The 19,092-nt window shown below is 41.0% G+C and overlaps 1 protein-coding gene across 5 annotated transcripts in view; it reads right to left on the bottom strand.

Moving 5' to 3' along the window:
* GSAP (gamma-secretase activating protein) overlaps positions 1 to 19,092 on the bottom strand; it is a 109,242-nt gene that overhangs the window by 76,529 nt on the left and 13,621 nt on the right. For all 5 annotated transcript variants that reach the window (XR_003436540.1, XR_003436541.1, XR_003436542.1 and 2 more), the window contains exons 5-11: positions 18,786 to 18,839; positions 11,329 to 11,417; positions 7,155 to 7,224; positions 5,923 to 5,972; positions 2,353 to 2,457; positions 1,838 to 1,897; positions 852 to 895 (exon numbers count right to left, since the gene is read on the bottom strand). Coding sequence is in view for 2 of the 5 variants with exons in the window: in XM_027123816.1 (XP_026979617.1) it covers positions 852 to 895; positions 1,838 to 1,897; positions 2,353 to 2,457; positions 5,923 to 5,972; positions 7,155 to 7,224; positions 11,329 to 11,417; positions 18,786 to 18,839 (472 nt within the window). In the remaining 3 variants the exon portion in view is untranslated. The remainder of the gene's footprint in view (positions 1 to 851; positions 896 to 1,837; positions 1,898 to 2,352; positions 2,458 to 5,922; positions 5,973 to 7,154; positions 7,225 to 11,328; positions 11,418 to 18,785; positions 18,840 to 19,092) is intronic.

The raw sequence follows: 19,092 nt of genomic DNA, 5'->3' as shown, positions 1-19,092 counted from the left end.
TCCAGTAGATAATATGTCTTTTGGTTAAAAAAAAACAAACAAACTATGAAACAGTAATTTTTAAAAATACATGTTACATAAATGGCATGGCCTGGCAATAGAGAAAAATATATATATTCCTTTCAACTTACATTTTTATAATTTTTTTTGATTTTAGAGTAATGCCGACATGATGTTTCACAATGGACAGAAATGAACATTCATATATGATGAAATAAAGGTAGTGAAATATGTAACAGTTTGAGATTACCATTAATTCAAGAAGACTTTCATTTCTTCTGTGCAGTTATGGCCTTGTGTCTATTTTTTCAACAGTGTCTCATGTTTTTACTACATGTAAAATAATCTGGGGGAAAAAAACCTCGCCTTTTGTGTAAAAAGGAAAACAGGGAAAAAAAGTAAAGCAATAGACTCAGCTGAGCTATAAGTGGATTGACCTGCAATATCCTCTTTGATGGCAACAAGAAAAGGGTTTTGATGTTTGATTCTAAGCGTAGCTCTCTCTCTGACTCATCGAATGCTTTTATTGAATCACAGGGAGAATAGCACTTCCATAGATCAAAATAAATGGAGACGCCCTACAGAAATAGATGACTAAGAAAAATCAATATGATTGCCTTTCCATGCAAAAACCCTGTGTTCATGCTTGATAACACTGTTTATATTCCCTATAGAGAACAGAAACAGAAAAGATGACACCCACCCACACACCCACACACCCACACCCACACCCACACACAGAATATCAAACTATCCTTTTATCTGCATATCATAGATTAGGTATAAATATTATATAATCATTCTGCCCACAAGTGTCTATAAAAATTAATAGTAATCTATGAGTAACTTACTTGAATCCTGAATCACTTAATGATACATCCAAGGGTGCTTCAAACTGTCAAAAAATCAGGAGAAAACAAAGTGAAAAATGACATTAGTTAAGTGATGATAGTTCTGGAAACCAGTGCAAACCTGACAACACTGTGCTTGCCTAATGATGAAGAGCTCCTTTAACCAGCATTATCTTCAGAGGATATCCCCCAAGTCCACAGACAGAAAGTCCACTGGGAACATTCTGGAGTTTACATACATCACAAGCTTGATGTGTATTTATTTCTCAAAAGGCAAACTTTGCTTCAGATTTGACTACCATAAATGGGTTTTATAATAAGCCAATTGGAAGGAGTAGACTTTTACAAGACACAGATGATCACGTAAGGAGGGAAGGACTGGGTGTCTTTAGAAAGAGAATGAGTGAGTCCAAAAAAGGGGGTAGAAGGAGTAAATGAAATTCTTGTAATGCTATGATATCAATCTGTATTAGACACCAATATTTACCCTGGTCAAGAAGAATAATAATGTTCTGTCCATCACAGATAAAGATGTTTGCGACTCCTCACTACAAGGCTGGCACTCCAAACAGCTTTTCCAGGAGTGGTTCTAGATTTGTCCTGATTGAACTCTACCCTCTCATTGACCTTCTACCTTATACTCAATCCACCATCACATGTTCTTTTGGATCAAATGATGCATAATCACGTAAAGCTATCTACTATTAACCACACCTACTACCTCCCACTGATACTCTTACCCATTTTTCTTTAATATGAGGCATTCAGTTAGCAGAAATTTACTGTGTGTGCTCTTCTAATAATCTATATTAATTGCATTTGTTACAGAATTGAAGTCTTGAGATGGCAAGAACTATTTTACTTGCTCATACAAGTGACTAAAAAACAAGACCAAGAATGTTAAAATGCTGTTTATGATAATAGCTCTCTTTAAAAGGGGCAATAGGTTGTAAAATTTCCTTAGCCCAATCATTTTCTGGACTTACCATTAAGCTAAAGTGCTCACCAGCAGAAAACTGGATGCATTTTAAGACACTCCTTGATTTCTAAAAAAGAAAACAGAGTAAGTGACAAATTAACAAAAAATCAACAAAAACAATAGTTTAAAGAGAGAGAGGGCTTCCCTGGTGGCACAGTGGCTGAGAGTCCGCCTGCCGATGCAGGGGACGTGGGTTCGTGCCCCAGTCTGGGAGGATCACACATGCCGCGGAGCGGCTGGGCCCGTGAGCCACGGCCGCTGAGCCGGCGCGTCCGGAGCCTGTGCTCCGTGACGGGAGAGGCCACAACAGTGAGAGGCCCGTGTACCCCCACAAAAAAAAAAAAAGAGAGAGAAAAGGAAGCAGCCAAAAATCAAACAGTAAGGAAAACCTCTCCATTATTTTTCATCAACTTTTGTCGACTGCCCCATCAATGAAAACGAAGTAATTAATAAATTACAATAACGATAATGTCAAAATTAAACTACTCTCACAAAAAGGAGGGCCAGTGGTCTAGTTTTTACCTTCAGATCAATGTAGTATAACCTCTGCTCTGACATATCCCACTGAGCCCAAACAAAATCTTCGGCTACTCTCTGTCTTGGGAGATGGCCAGAATTTTTAATTACCTAAGGAGGCAAAGAGATTTTAGAAATAAATAACTATTTTAAAGGAGAACATATCTGGGTTTCATAATTATTTTGCTTATTCTATCTTTATAATACATGTAAATACTTCCACAGTTTATTTTTAGTAGCCCCTACCGCCAATACATACACATGGAAAGTCTTTCCAAAAAAGATTTAAGGCATCATTTCATTACTTGCTCCTCACAAACACTCTGCAATAAACTATCTTATTTTTATTCTTAGTTTGGCAGGCAGGCTGGGGCTGCTGAAGGCAAGGCCACACCTACCACAAACCAACAGCTGTGCTAACACAAGATTCAGAGCTTCCTGTTCTGGACATAACCCACTCAGGTATCTGCAGTCTGGAGGGCTTTACCACCAAAGGTAGAGACTGTTAGGCCAAGGGAAAACTCAGGCCTGGGAGAGGAGGGTTCTGGGCAATGATCCTAGATCTGCCATAAACTCTTCATGTGTCTTTGGTCATGCTTCTTACCTTCATGTCTTCCACAATGAGCATGATGATACTGCCCATCTCTCAGCAATACTTCACTATTCATCCTTCAAGACCCAACTTAGGCACTGCCTCCTGTAGAAATCCTTCCCTCCCCTCCCAAGATGAAGGCAAAGCTCCCCATCTCTGTATTCCTATGGTGCTTTGGCATGCTTCTATTACAATTACATTTTAATTAATATTATAAGTCTACCCCAGTGAGTATGCACTCTTCTACAACACCTTTACATTCTCAATGGCTTGATTGTTTCTAGCATGTAGAAGTACTCAAGGAATCCTTCTCAAAAGAAGGAAAGTGAAATAGGGTACGCAAGGGTAAATTGCCAAGGAAATGATAAGTGTAATACAAGGAATTAAGAACTCACTTTCCTCAAAACTGCTCATCAAGCAAAGGTGATCTATATTGGGACAGATGAGTAAATAATGAAGACAAGTTGATGTAGAAGAAATAAGGAAAAAAGAGAACATCAGAATGGTCCATAGTCATACTTCAACCTCTCTAATCCTAAATGGGATTTCTCCAATGAGGCTAACTTGGAACTCAAGGGAGGACAGGGCATGCAGAATCATACACCTCTATTTCTTGTTTGCCTAGTTCCATCAAATTTGCTGGAAAACGATCCAAGAGTACAGTACCTATCTGACTCTTAACTTTGGGGAACCCATCTTGTTTCCATTTTTCTGAAATTGTTTAGGTTAGGGTAGGTTTGGGAACTCTCAGATAAAGACCTATACTAGCAAGAACATGATCATCGGAACATGGCAACCAGGTTCACATAGCAGTTCTGTCCCTCTCTAGAGTTTCCTCACCTCTGTGAGTCTAGGTTGTCGTGTTCCCTGTAAACATGGGGATAATTATAATACCACCTCTAATGTGTAGGGATGTTGTGATGATTATGCAGACCTGCACATGGCTTTATGAAGCTGTAGATCATCTAAGCCTTTAAGAATGAGGGAGGGGGCTTCCCTGGTGGCACAGTGGTTGAGAGCCCGCCTGCCGATGTGGGGGACGCGGGTTCGTGACCCGGTCCGAGAGGATCCCACATGCCGCGGAGCGGCTGGGCCCGTGAGCCATGGCCGCTGAGCCTGCGCGTCCGGAGCCTGTGCTCCGCAACGGGAGAGGCCACAGCAGTGAGAGGCCCGCGTAAGGCAAAAAGAAAAAAAAAAAAGAATGAGGGCAGAAGTGCCTCACAGAAGGGCACATGTGGATGAGGGAGTGCTGAGACTGTATTGCTTGGCCAGGAGAATCCTTCCTGGGCTTCCGACAGGTGGCTCCAGGCCTCACTCTCTCTGCAGTGTCTCTCATGGCTCCCAAGCCTCTTCTAGCCAGCCAGTCCTCTGTCTGTGCCCATTTCCAGCGCCTGACCCCAGCTTGTTTATTTAACTCTCTCCTCTAAATTCTCATTGGGGCTTTGGGATTCTGCACCTTGGCCTTTCCTCTCTGGCCTGACCCTTTTCTGACGGCTGGCCTTGTCTTTGCCCTGCCGTCCGCTCAGCCGCTAGTGGCCCAGAGCTCCAGCCACATACTTTCTGGTCATTTTCCAGCCAGGCCTCTTGATTTGATGCTTTCAATCATAGATACATAATTTAAAAATGCCATCTCCCATTTCAATTTTGTTCACATAATTTAAAATTAAAATCAGAGAAAGACTATTTAGATGCAGACTATTTAAATATTGAAGGAAATCATTTTAATATCAATAATATATTAAGATCTCACACAAACTGTCAAGAAAAAGACAACCCAGGAAAAAATAGACAAGGATATAACTAAGCAATTCCCAGAAAAACAAATTCACATAGCCAATAAGCAAAGAAGATGCTCAACCTCATCAATATTAAGGGAAACACAACCTCGAACAATAATGATATCAACTTAAACGCATCAAACTGGATTTTTTAAAAGGCAAATACATTGATAACTGGTATGGATAGAGGGAAAGGGTACTTTCATACTTTGCTTGCAAAACTGAAGTGTTACAAGTTTTTTGGAAAGCAATCTGGCAAAATCTGTTGAAGTTTATTAAATGCATATAACCGTCAACCCACTTATCCTTCCCTGAGGATTTAACCCAAAGAAACACGTGTACCAAACATGTAAAGCTAAAAACATTTGAGACAATTTGTAATGCAAACAAATAAAAGGGGGAAAAAAGGCAATCAAGTGAATATCCATCCATGGGAGAACGGTGACAAAACTGTGCACATCCGTGCCAGGGACTATTTGTACTTCTAAAGACAATGAACTGAGCTACCCTAGGGTGCTTGTAGGTAATTCCACAGAGTTGAATGAGGAAGGAGTGAATAATAAACAAACCCCTGGGTGTGTCAGGGGTGGAGATGGGAGACATATAGGTATGGAGAAAACTGTGAAAGGATACACACCAAGTTGTGAACAAAAGTTAGAAGTGAAAAGGCAAGGGAGAAGTAGAAAACAAGCAAAAAAGAAAAGAAAACTGAACTATATAGAACCTTAGCATATATGCTATGATCCCGTTTATTTTGTGTATGTATGTGTATATATGTATAAAAATTAGAGAAAAAAGTTATCTCTCTATTTAGAAACCTATACGGATACCCCTGATATATTAAGTAAAAAGCAAAAACAAAAGCAGCAAATTAATATTTATATTATGATTCTATCTTGGTAAAAGCAACTGAATCCCAGTATCTGTACACCTAACCTTGAGCAAGGTACAAGGCATGGAAAAGGTCACACAAGGCTGTCATTAGTTATGTCAGGAGACTGAGATTGGGGGGTGAGGTAGATAGAAAGGAGATAATCAACTCCTTCATGTATCTTGTATTATTTCACATGTTACAACAGCAAGTCTATAATTGGAAAGACACCAAAATAAAGTAGTATGTTTCTATAACAATCCATCTTTAATAGTCTAGAAATGCCACTCTTTACGGGAAAAAACTCTAAAGCGAAAGGAATTTCAAATATTTACCACTCTATTTCCATCTTCTTGGGTAACTTGGATATGAAGTTGTTCAATATCTTTTAAAAAAGAAACAATAGTTTAACCTTCATGAAAAATATGAGTACTTTTTTTCACCTAACAGTTGTGAACATTTTTTTATAAAAGCAAAGCAGATTAAACAACTGGCTGAAAAACAGTGTTATCACAGATGGCAATCTCACAAGGCTCAAAACAAAACCCACCTTTCTCCACCCTCCCTTTAAGTCTGTTTCAAGTCCAGCATTTACTCTGCTCCTCAGTATCAACAATACATGAAGCATTTAACTCTTCTGCTCCCCTGGGTTCCCTTAACAAGTATTTCCCTCCCCTATACCATCAGTCTTACATAGGGCTAATAAGGGCTCATTTGGCAGGGTTTATCTTCAATTTCCAAATACCCAATACCTCTTTATATGAAAACATCAGATAGAAAACTCATTATGCCAGATATTAGGGGGAGGTATTTTTATAGGGGTCATTAACAGAACTCTGAACACTTTATTGATGTGCAGATGGTCTATTTTTCTCAGTAAACGATTTAGATTCAGCCATATGTACCTTCTGCTGGTTCTAGTTACAGAAATGTGAGACAGATTATTGGGCAAGAGTATAGGAAGTGAACACAATCCTAACCCCTCAGACTTGTCCTTCTAATTATAAATCAGCACTTTCACCTTATAACATGAAAGACAGCTTACCAGATAAGATACACCAGTGAATTTTGTCCTTTCTCCACCCTTCCCCCGACTTGAAATCATCATTAAAGGATGTCCCAATCTTATCTGCCTCTATCTAATTTGACCAAGTTAGTAAGTGTCCTCGAGTTCCGCCATGGAATTCTTCTAGCTTCTAATGCCTTTCCCTCTGTCCATCCAAGCCTCTCTCCTTAAATCATGGTTATCCACTGTGACAGACATCTTAAAGAAGGATGGACCAAAGAAGGCAAAAATGACCTGCACAACTGTTCTACAAATATTCTACCATGTGCCCAAACTGGAAATCCATATATGCAGGAGCCCATCATATACTGAGGCAGAGCCTAAGAGAACAACAAGGAGAAACAGAAGGAAAGCCCTTCCACAGGAGTCCTAGGTCTCCAATGGACATCAAAGGTCAGTGGACCCTCAGCACTGGCGAGTGGACAGCTAGAAGATTCATCACGCCCTTCCTACGCTTCACTGGGAGATGCACCGTTCATGAAGTCCTCAGGATATACTTACATTTCTCTTCTGAAATCAGTAGCAGATGATTCTCTGGTAGCGGGTGACCTTCAACATGTGGGTAGAGGAACTGTAAAAAGGAAATTGATCAAAATCATAAGCAACTACCTTGCTTACACAATTATTTCAAAAGTTGTGTTTGATCACTGTACTACTACAGACCACAGAAGGGACTGGGAACCACAGAATAGTTTAGGCGAATCACATTCACACACACACATTACAGATGGAAGCAAGGAAGAAAAGGGAACGCTTTCAGGAGCTCCGTTTTCCAGCGGGGGATTGATCACAGGTCCAACACAATTCATTTAGACAGGCTAAAGTGTAAGCCGTTTCTAGGGATGGTGCTTCCTATTTGGCATATGGGATTCGGAAGCCAATCAGAAACAATGTAAATAACATTTGTACAGAAAGTTCTGTTTCACACGCACCAAAACAGAGTGACTGATATAATTTGTTGTGCAGCTAACCCTAGTATTTAATTTGAGAGCCAAGTAAATGTACTCTCCGTGACAACTTCCAAAGTCCCACATCCAAGAGAAAAAGCAAAACAGAACCAGGGACTTTCCAGGAAAGGATAGTGAATCACAGTGTGGCAACTGGTGGAGGATTCACCTCAAAGCACAGAACGACTGCCACTGGGAAGAAAAGGCTTGATCCCCCCCGATGCCTCCTCCTCTGCGCCCACCCTTATTTGTCAGCCCACAGGACAAAGCAGGCAGCCAGAAACACAAGGCCTGACACTGTCAGCTGTGATAATGAGGGAAAACTGGCCATGGGATAACTCCAGTGACTTAATTCTTTCATCATCAAAAGGGTAACTATAAATCAGCACTTTCATTTTGCAACATGAAAGACAGCTTACTAGATAAGATCCACTGGCGAATTTTGGGTTTTCCCTCCAAACTTTAAAGCATACTGAAAGAACATAACTTTTCATGTCCCTGTTTTAAAGCCTGCAGCCTCTCTAAAGACTAGGAAAAATTTTGACAAAATATATTACCTGGTGTCCTAACTTTTCATAATGACAAATTAGAAATAGAACTTGTCAACTTTTTAAAAAATTAATTAATTTATTTTTATTTTTTGGCTGCACCATGCGGGATCTTAGTTCCCGGACCACGGATCGAACCTCTGCCCCCTGCAGTGGAAGGGTGGAGCCTTAACCACTGGACCACCAGGGAAGTCCCTAGAACTGGTCAACTTTTACAATTGCTTACAGTCAAGTTTCCCTTTCAGAAAAACAAAACTTTAACTATATACCATTCTTCACAGCAAAAAGCTCAAAACTGTAAAATAGACAGGAATGCAGAATTCAGCTATGAGAATAATATAGACCTTATTACCTGCTGATTTGTGAAATTGTGCACATCAAAAAGGATACTTTGGGGACCTCTCTGGCAGTCCAGTGGTTAAGACTTTGCCTTTCAATGCAGGGGGTGTGGGTTCAATCCCTGGCCGGGGAGCTAAGATCCCACATGCCTCTTGGCCAAAGAACCAAAACATAAAACAGAAGCAATATTGTAACAAATTCAATAAAGACTTTAAAAATGGTCCACATCAAAAAAAAAATCTTAAAAAAAAAAAAGGATACTTTGTGTACTGGGGTTGAGGAGAAGCAATGATGAGTGACACCACATAGATAATGGAAGAGCAAACACTCAGTGCCTCAAAATAAGGAGAAACTGCAGATTTGGCCTCCCCTGGGTCTACAGAGGTGGCCAGGCCCTGCTGCCTTAGCTCTGTGACCTGGACTAAGGTGCTGACCAGTTCTAAACCTTTGCCTGGTCTCTGTGAGGCAATCAGTGAAAATGTAATTTTAAAAGTTCCATTCAGGTGGTGGTTGTTTTTCTTTCTAATTTGAGGCAACCCTGAAGCAAGGCCTAGAAGTGAGAATATACATAGACAGGGTTCAGACAGAGCTCTACAAAAGTGTGCAACATTTTTGGGGGTTTTGTTTTGTTTTGTCTGCATTGTGAGTAGGAATCTATATAGATTAGATTATATCATATTAGAAAAATATTTATCTTGTAAATATCGAGCTAGACTCTGATTATTAATATTGGTCGATGGAAGGTATGTACTACAGGCATGTAGACGAATGTGTAATTACCCAATGGAACTATCTGGAAGATGCAATCATGCTGGTGGGGAACTCTCCAAGGATCCCAGATTGGGATCCAGACCCCACTCACTACTGTCTTGCTGAAGTTCCTCCATGAAGGGGGTCAAAGCTGCACGTGTAGACTTAGGGAAATGTACTACTGGAAATCATCACGGACGTTCTGGTAAGAAAAAGGAGAGAGATCGCAGGGCAGGACCAAACTCCATGGACAGTGAACAGCGTTTCTCTAAAGCAGAGCAGAAGGGAGAGAGGAAGAAGGTGGGGATTTGCCATGGATGGAGGTTTGGAGGAGTTTCTCTCTCCAGAGGCCTAAGCCTGAGGAGCAGGGAGCAGGGCTAGGAACTGAGATGGGCCCACAAGATTAGTGTGGGTCTGCTTCATGTGGGTGGGGACTTTGCTTTTGGCCTACAGATGACATCATGCATCCTGTACTTTTAATTTTTTTTAATTAAGATAAAATGCACATAACACAACATTCACTATTCACAATTTTCACTATTAAGTATACAATTCAGTAATTTTTAATATATTCACAATGTAGTGCAACCATATACTTATAAAACTTTTTCCTTCCTATACTCTAATTACCTTTTAGTTGTCCTCATCCTTCAATGATATCTCCACTGCCTACACAGCCCTGGATAAAAATGCTAAGGAAACCAAAGTAACAGGCCAGGAAAGGGAAGTGTCCCACAGTCAGCCCTGCACTGATGACAACGTAAACAGGGTGGCTTCCTGGGGGAGGGAACGCAGCTTAGGAGCTCCACACCAGGCCCTGTCTGGCAGGCAGCAGCGGCCCACAGAGACGCCAGGAGTGGTGGCGAAATGCACCACTGTAAGGACTGGCTGACAGTGGACGACTGGGCACACGAGAGACAGTCCCCTCTCCCAACACACACTGCAAGAGGGAGACCCACAGCCAGAGGCTGGGAGTGGGTGGGGGGAGGGAGAGGCTATACAAGGCAATTGTGCCTCAACCCTGCATGAATATGGATAGTTGATTCTCGTTCTCTGCGGCAGTTATGTTCCATAAAGTCACCAAAAACACTGAAAACTGAACCACTGCTCCCAAGGGAAATACAGGGATAGGAACGTGTGAGCCTCTAGTTACAACATTTTTGACAACAAATTAAAACAAAACTTGGTCTAATGTGTGTTCCTGTTTAAAAGACACTTTATTTCATATATGCTGTTGATTCGCTAGCACTGAACTCAGTCAACAGTACTATAAGCTAATGTCTAAATGAAGTTTATCTAATTAACACACGTGTTCTCTGAAAAGAATAGCGCAGCCTTCTTGCACTTAGGAGCATGAGACAGCACCTCAACAAGGCACTTGGGGGACATTTTAAACAGCAAAATCACCAAGAAAAGCCAAAGAGTGTGAAAAACATGGCACTAAGTTGACTGTGAAAACAACCTTTGTTTGCAGTCTGAGAACTGAATCAAGAAGGCAGTGTCACCTTGTTCTACCTCATCTGGGAACATGTGCATCGGGTGAAAATTTTTTCACTGCTTTGCCCCTGTCTGCAAATGGCTGTGAAAGCACCATGAGTATTGATTTTGGGGTAACAAATAAATTTTAGTGGGTAGTAGAATTTGCAAATTCTATGTGCAAGTAATGAGAATCGACTATATCTAGTCTACTTGTGTTATACGCACAGTGCTTCTGCATCGATTCATAGAGTTGATAAATTCAGGGATTAATTATATCATTTAATCATAGGTATTTAATCTGTCAACTCTATGAACACATTAGATAAACCATTTTTAAACTTCCTTTAAATGTGTTTTGATATTCTATATTTTATCATGTAAAAACATTATAGTACTATTAGACAAACCATGATATAATAGAGACAGAGAGCTAGGTTTGAGTTTTGATTTTCATGTTTGCAAAGGAAAAGCTGTTAATTCCAGCCATACTCATTCACTGGATTGCTTTGAGGAAAATGTGATAATGTGTGTGAAAGCACTTTGTAACACCACTGCCTATAGGTTTCATGCTTTTTGATTAATGAGATAAATGATAAAGATATGCTCACTTACCTGTACCCAAATATAGCTATCCACTGCTTTTAGAACCTTCACATTGTTAATGGGGTGGATCTCGACCAACAAAGTTAAGCACCTTGAACCTATAATGTAAAGGTCGCTTTTAGTAGCAAAGTCCAGAATATCACAAATTATCTCCTCCACATAGGTCTGAACTTTGGAAATGTAAAATGTATTACTTACTGTATTAGCTACTCCACAAACAAAAGTATTTGTCTTAAAATTGACTTTGAGACTTCTTAAAACCCAAACTTTGAGACTTCTTAAAACTTAAAGAAAACATCATTGGACTTCCCTGGTGGCGCAGTGGTTAAGAATCCGCCTGCCAATGCAGGGGACACGGGTTCGAGCCCTGGTCTGGGAAGATCCCACATGCCGCGGAGCAACTAAGCCCGTGCACCACAACTACTGAGCCTGTGCTCTAGAGCCCGCAAGCCACAACTACTGAGCCTGCATGCCACAACTACTGAAGCCCACACGCCTAGAGCCCGTGCTCCACAAGAGAAGCCACCGCACTGAGAAGCTCGTTTGCCGCAACTAGAGAAAGCCCATGCACAGCAACGAAGACCCAACGCAGCTAAAAATAAAAATTAAATTAAATTAATTAAAAATATATATATATCATAAAGGAGAAGTCAATGTACACGGAATGAGGAACAAGTTCCTACCCATTCCTCAGCCATTTTACCATCACTTCACTGGCCCTCTCAGCTTCTAAGTCTAAACAAATACAACTCAGTTCAGTGTCACTGCAATTCTGCAGCACAGTGGCAAATGTTGTTTGCGTAGGAAAATATAAAGATATTTCTGATGCATGAATGTGTTAACGGTTGACAGCAATTAGGACAGGGGCTTGGCCTCCCTCAGGAAGGGTTGCAGAGCTTCATGCATAAAGACTCACTTATTTCCTCAGTGCCACATCTGAGCTAATGTCATAAAAGAGAGCAATTAGGAGGAAGTGTTGGACACAGGCTAGAATGGGGATATCCAAATTTAGGCCAAACGTTCCCCTTCTCAGAAAAGGAGTTGCCTTATATTTGAGTCCTTATAAAGACTAATATTCTCAGGTGCTTTCTCAGTGACTTTATTTATTTTTTTTTCATATGCATAAAACTTTATTTTTAAGTCTGGTGAAAGCCAACACATTGTCATTTATTTTTTATTTGAATTTTATTTTATTTATTTTTATACAACAGGTTCTTATTAGTTATCTATTTTATACATATTAGTGTATATATGTCAATGGCACTCTCCCAGTTCATCCCACCACCCCACCCCCGCTTGGTGCCCATACGTTTGTTCTCTACATCTGCGTCTCTATTTCTGCCTTGCAAACTGGTTCACCTGTACCACTTTTCTACATTCCACATATATGCATTAGTATGAGATATTTGTTTTTCTCTTTCTGACTTGGTGACTTTATTTTGAATAATAATTTACAATTTGGGGATGGTGCAGCAGCCTGGAATTGAATCAGTACCAGTTTTCACTATTTTCACTATTTAAGAAAGTAACCTAACAGCACTGCTTTATGTTAAGAAAAAGAAAAAAAAAAGGCAAAGAATATAAAACAATTTCTGGGATATTGCCTCACAATTTTGAGGACTGGATATCTCTGTAAACACACCTTTTTAGAGATTACTAAAAAAGCAAAGCAGTGAGTGAGTTATTATGTGGGATCACAAATACACAATGACAGAACAAATGAAAAACACATATTGCTTGGCTGACGGGTACTTGTAGCTTAGAATAAAAATCCAGTGACAGGATCATTCACAATTCAAAGGGGCTATATTTCTAATAACTGGGACAAGGTAAAGGTGAGGTATTTTGGGAATCTGCTTGATGACTCAAAAAATGGCTCTAAGAATAAGAGAGAGATTGGTGTCAAAGATACTTGTGGAAAAAAATAGAATAAAAATGTTCTGTGAGAATGAGAAAAAAAGTAATTTTCCTTATTATGTTGTTTTAAGTGTATATAACTAGTTTAACATAGTAAATAGTAGAAGCTGATATTTGACTGTTTCATCTCTTGCCCTAAAAGCTTTTGGGGGAAAAAGATTTCTGGGGGGCAGGCAAGGGAATCGTCTCATTGGAAAAATAAGGAATCACTTTCTACTTGGCCTTTTTGTCAGTGAATCTGTTCCCAGATGAGATAACCAGCTATCAGCTAAATGCACTTGCCTTTAAAATGGGAGGATTATCAAGGTCAAAAACCATCTTCCTACACTAATTTTTTCCTTCTTTGGGGCAGCCCAGATACTTAACTAATAAAAGTAGTTTAACGATAAGAGTAATTGTGCAAACAGGAATGTCTCTCAATAACATACCATGTGATTCCATAGTGTAACAGCAAGCACTCTGGATTAGGATTCTAGAGACATCAGTTCTAGTTTAAAATCTGCCACTAACCTAATATATACTTTTCAGCACATCATGAAGCTTTCCTAGGCCTTAGTGCTTTGGGGGCTTTTGTTGTTGTTGTTTTTGGCTGCACCAATGTGTGGCCTGCGGGATCTCAGTTCCCTGACCAGGGATCGAACCCAGGCCCTGGCAGTGAAAGCACCAAGTCCTAACCACTGGACCGTCAGGGAATTCCCAGTGCTTTTTTACAAAATAAAGTGGAAAACTACAGAATCAGATGATTTCTACAATCATTTTCATCCATAAAATGTGCTGATTCCATGAAGTGCTTAAAGTTGTCTCAAGAATTCAGAGAATCCAGTTATCAATGGAAACTGGGAGGGCATCACTGAAGGGCCAGATAGGTCCAGGCACGGGAAGGAGAGCGGCAGGATCAAAAGGGACAACATGGGGCTTCCCTGGTGGCGCAGTGGTTGAGAGTCCGCCTGCCGATGCAGGGGACACGGGTTCGTGCCCCGATCTGGGAAGATCCCACATGCCGCCGAGCGGCTGGGCCCGTGAGCCACAGCCCCTGAGCCTGCGCGTCCGGAGGCTGTGCTCCGCAACGGGAGAGGCCACAACAGTGAGAGGCCCGCATACCGCAAAAAAAAAAAAAAAAAAAAAAGGGACAACATGGATGGACCTCAAGGGTACTATGCTAAGTGAAGTAAGTCAAACGAGAACGAAATCACGCCATTTGCAGCAACATGGTTGGACCCAGAGATTATCGTATTAAGTGAAGTAGGTCAGACAGAGAAAGACAAACATATGATATCACTTATATGTGAAATCTAAAAAAATGATACAAATGAACTTATTTACAGAAAAGAAACAGACTCACAGACAGAAAACAAACTTACGGTTACCAGAGGGGAAGGAGCTGGGGAGGGATAAATTAGGAATTTGGGATTAACAGATACATACTACTACATATAAAATAGATAAACAACAAGGTCTTAGTGTACAGCACAGGGAACTATATTCAATACCTTGTAATAACCTTGTATAAAGGAAAAGAATCCGAAAAAATACTATTATGTATAACTGAATCACTTTGCTGTACACCAGAAACTGACACAACGTTGTAAGTCAACTTTACTTTAATAAAAGACAAATACCGTATGATCTCTCTTATACGTGGAATCAAAAAAACCAAACCAAACCAAAACCAAAACCAAAACCAAGCTTATAGAGACAGAGAACGGACTGGTGGTTGCAGGAGGTGGGGGTAGAGGAGGGGTGGGGAGAAATGGATGAACATTTTTGTTTTGTTTTGTTTAAAGTGAATTTTAAAAAAAATTTTTTAAAGCACAGGAAAAGGCATGGCATTGGGAGGATGAAGAGTGAGCAAAAGAAAGAACCTGGTCTGATGCAGGTGAAGGTACATGTTGTGAAATGGTGACAAAGTTGGAAGAGTCCAGTAGAATCTGGCTGTGAAGAAGCTCTGGTTATTAGAGCTCTGAAATCAAAGCACCTGCTGTACCTTGGGGCAAACATAACTCCACCGGGGAGAGTGAAAGGGGCACCTAAGCCTGGCCCCTGTGGAAGGCCATTTTCTAAATAAAACATTAAGTCTGCCACAGCCTCAGCCAATAAGAGAAGCACTGTTGACAAAAACCTTACTGTAAAGTATGTAGACCAAGGAACCCTATCTTGCTCATATGAGAGATGTTACAGTTTGTCTCATTTGCAATGGAAAAATCTCATTATAAGCAACAGAGTGTTAATACCTTGAGCCAAACTACATTTTATAATCAAATGGCTTATCAGGTTATTCAGGGACAGATAAGTCTTTGCAAAAGGCAAAACATTTGCAAAATATTTGTTCAAAGGACAAATCATTACAATAGATCCTATAGGTCTTTCTGGTCACATAATTTCTGAAATCTTAACTGAACAAAAGGCCCATAAGTGTCTCCATGATCTGTCTGCACCTTACCCTCATTTCCCGCTGGCCTCAGTTCCCACCACTCTGCCGCTGTTCATGCCACTCCAGCCTCATTGACCTCACTATCCTTGAACAGTGAGTCTACCAAGTACTCTGGCCTCAGGGCCTTTGCGCTGGCTGTTCGTTCTGCCAGAAATGTGCTTCCCCGTGGCGTACGCTTGCTCCCTCCTTTCAGATCTCTGTTTAAACTCTCCTTTAATAGTGTTTCCTAGGATCATCCCTCAAATAAACTAACTGGGCTCAAATACTTGCCTCAGACTCTACTTACGGGGGAAACCCAAACTAAAACAAGAAGTCATCTCAGGGGACAGGATCACTTTAGCCACGAGGTGCTGGCACGAGGGAGTGGGGAGAGTGAAATAGGGAAGAAGGGTATGCAGTGTACGGGCAGTCAATTGACTGACCACCTTGCATGGAGTGCACCTCAGAATCATCCACTTGAGGGCTGGAAAGGGGGAGTATTCATCCTTCAGCTCCTTGTCCCCCGATTGGTCATGGCTTATCCTATTGGAAATCCTTTCTAAACATACTTCCAGGTGGTACACATGCAGCTGGTAAGCAGATTTTCCCAAGGGCTCTGGGCAAAAAGCAAGAAGTAGGTAGAGCAGCGGAGGTGAGGCACTGCCTGTCAAATTACATTTGCGCAGAGCTGGTTCTCAGTGTGGTGGCTGGTTTAAAAGGTGAGCTAAGATAAAGTATGGGGTTTCCAATACAAAAATTAACACTATTCATTCTACTATTTTAAAAGATGTGATCAGATAATTTCACGAGAGGTACATCAAATTTTCAAAGCTTAGTAACATTACCTGAATAGGATTTAATGTTGTAACCAAATCAAACTTACAATAAAGTTGGCCTGAAAGTACATTCTATGATATACATAATTGCCACTCTTCTGCATGACGATTAGGCATAGATGGTAAATATCATGTAAAGATTATAGTTTCTACTGGGTTTACCAACATAGTAAGGAACTTCTAAGGCTCAAACGAATAAGGTTTCCAAAAGAACTGGGAGGCACAGGGACCTAATCCAAGGTTCTGTACAGATGCCTAGCCTCATAATTGGGATGAACACAAGCAGCTATTAGCCCAGGAGATCAGGCTCACATCCATTCCCTTGTTTTAGGAGTCAGAACACCAATGTTTTAGAACCTATCTTGCTTCAGCTAGTCCATTTCCATCATCTCTGAATTAAGCATTGCACCTAATTCTAAGAGGAGCAGAGGATGCTAAGAGGAGGACATGAGGTACTTCTCTGGTGACACAGTGGTTAAGAATTCGCCTGCCAATGCAAGGGACATGGGTCCGAGCCCTGGTCTGGGAAGATCCCACGTGCCACGGAGCAACTAAGCCCGTGCGCCACAACTACTGAGCCTGCGCTCTTGAGCCCGAGAGCCACAACTACTGAAGCCTGTGAGCCTAGAGCCCGGGCTCCGCAACAAAGACAAGCCACTGCAATGAGAAGCCCGCGCCCTACAACGAATAGTAGCCCCTGCTCGCCACAACTAGAGAAAGCCCGCATGCAACAACGAAGACCCAACACAGCCAAAAAAAAAAAAAAAAAAAACAGAGGAAGACATGACAAGAAGAGGGAAGAGGACTGCGGAGGTTCTCAGTATAACATGGCAGGAGGGAAGGTTAGGATGAGTAAAACAATGATGAGATTTCAGGGAAAGCCTTCTGCCCGCCAACGTCTCTCATAAACTGTTCTGCTGAGGTCCCTGAGAAGGTCCCATCCAGACTCAGCTCTGGTTCCCTTGACACTCTAAGCTGGCTCTGTGGGAGCCCAGGACTGCCTCATAAGCCTCACTGGAAAGTATTTATAAAGGGTTTTCCATCACACATACTACAGGAAAATACATGCGAGTGGGAAGTCTGCTAACAAAAGAAGGAGCTTAAGTGCCAAACAAACAGAAGAGACGGAAACCACTGCAGGATAGGAATAGAAAGAGACTGACATGCGATCTACCTGACCAGAGGTTGAAAAATGGTAGTCCACAGGCTGGATCCAGCCATAGGTGGTTATCATTGCCTGAAGAGAACTTTTTTTTAAATATCTGGGCTGGTACTTCCCTGGTGGCACAGTGGTTAACAATCCACCTGTCAATGCAAGGGACACGCGTTCGAGCCCTGGTCCGGGAAGATCCCACATGCCACGGAGCAACTAAGCCCGTGTGCCACAACTACTGAGCCTGCGCTCTGGCGCCCACAAGGCTAGAGCCCGTGCACCGCAACAAAGAGAAGCCCCCGCTTGCCGCAACTACAGAAAGCCCATGCGTAGCAACAAAGACCTAACGCAGCCAAAAATAAATAAATAAATAAATAAATAAATAAGTTTATTTATTTAAAAAATATATATCTGGGCCAACATTTAAAAATTAAAATTTTACATAATAGTCCATACTTCTCTTGATAAATTGAAAAGGTGGTCCCACTAGGCTTATTGCCTAACTTCTGAGACGGAACACATAGCTCATGGGGCACCCCGCCTACCACTAGACCCTATAGCTCGCCGTGTGGGCAATCGCCACTCCTCTCTTGCATCCATTGTATCCCCAGAGCTGTGCATTGAGCCTGACCCACTGCAGGCACTCCATATTTGTTGAGTTCTGAACAGATGGATGATAAAAAATGTTAAAAGGAAGTGAGGGTGGGAATCATATAAGTAATCAACTGTGCAGTGGGCCTCGGCAAATGAGTAGAACTGATTTTTATTTAGAATTCGTGGACTATTCATAATGCAATATGTGCTGGTTAGAAGTTCACCAGATATCAGGGTAAAATGGCATTCTCCAAGCAATACTAACGTCTTCCCAACCTTTTGTACCAGCTTCTGCCTGTAGGGTTTCTAGTGTGTTCTCCATGTTCAGTCTGCAGATGCTAATTGGCTTTTTAATATTTCTGTTATTCACTGTTATATTATTTTCTGTACTTTCTTGTTTACTTGGAAAAAATGTAAAGAAACCTCTTTTTCATGCTTGACATGACCTTTGCCTTTTTATTCTGAGATAAAGCTATTTGTAAAAATGCTTGCAATTTGACAGTAGTTCAATAAATCTTCATCTCTCAATAAGTACTAAAAACTGTAATTTCATTACCTGGTTGAAGCTCATTCCTTCTTCCCTCTTTAGCAGCTTGAACTAAACTTGCAGCTAATGGAAAAAGAAAAAAATAATCCAGTAGCAAATGATCCATACAGCGGCTTTAACAGTTTACCATTTTATACCCAAAATAAGTGAGGGCTCAAAGCTGTCAGTGGATGATTAAGGTGAAATACAAAGTATTCTTTTTTGTAGATACACTCTACAGATTCTTTATTTCAAATCTAATCTCCCAAGTGCATCTTCTCCCAGAAAACCATTGTTATAGAATGATCAAATATTGCAAAAATTCAATACTTTGAAA

Source organism: Aethalodelphis obliquidens, unplaced genomic scaffold (genome assembly GCF_003676395.1).
Source record: "Aethalodelphis obliquidens isolate GAN/ISIS:26980383/991018 unplaced genomic scaffold, ASM367639v1 scaffold27, whole genome shotgun sequence".
Lineage (NCBI taxonomy): Eukaryota > Metazoa > Chordata > Mammalia > Artiodactyla > Delphinidae > Aethalodelphis > Aethalodelphis obliquidens.
The sequence above is the reverse complement of the archived record's forward strand: the minus strand, read 5'-3'. Positions and strand labels throughout refer to the sequence as shown.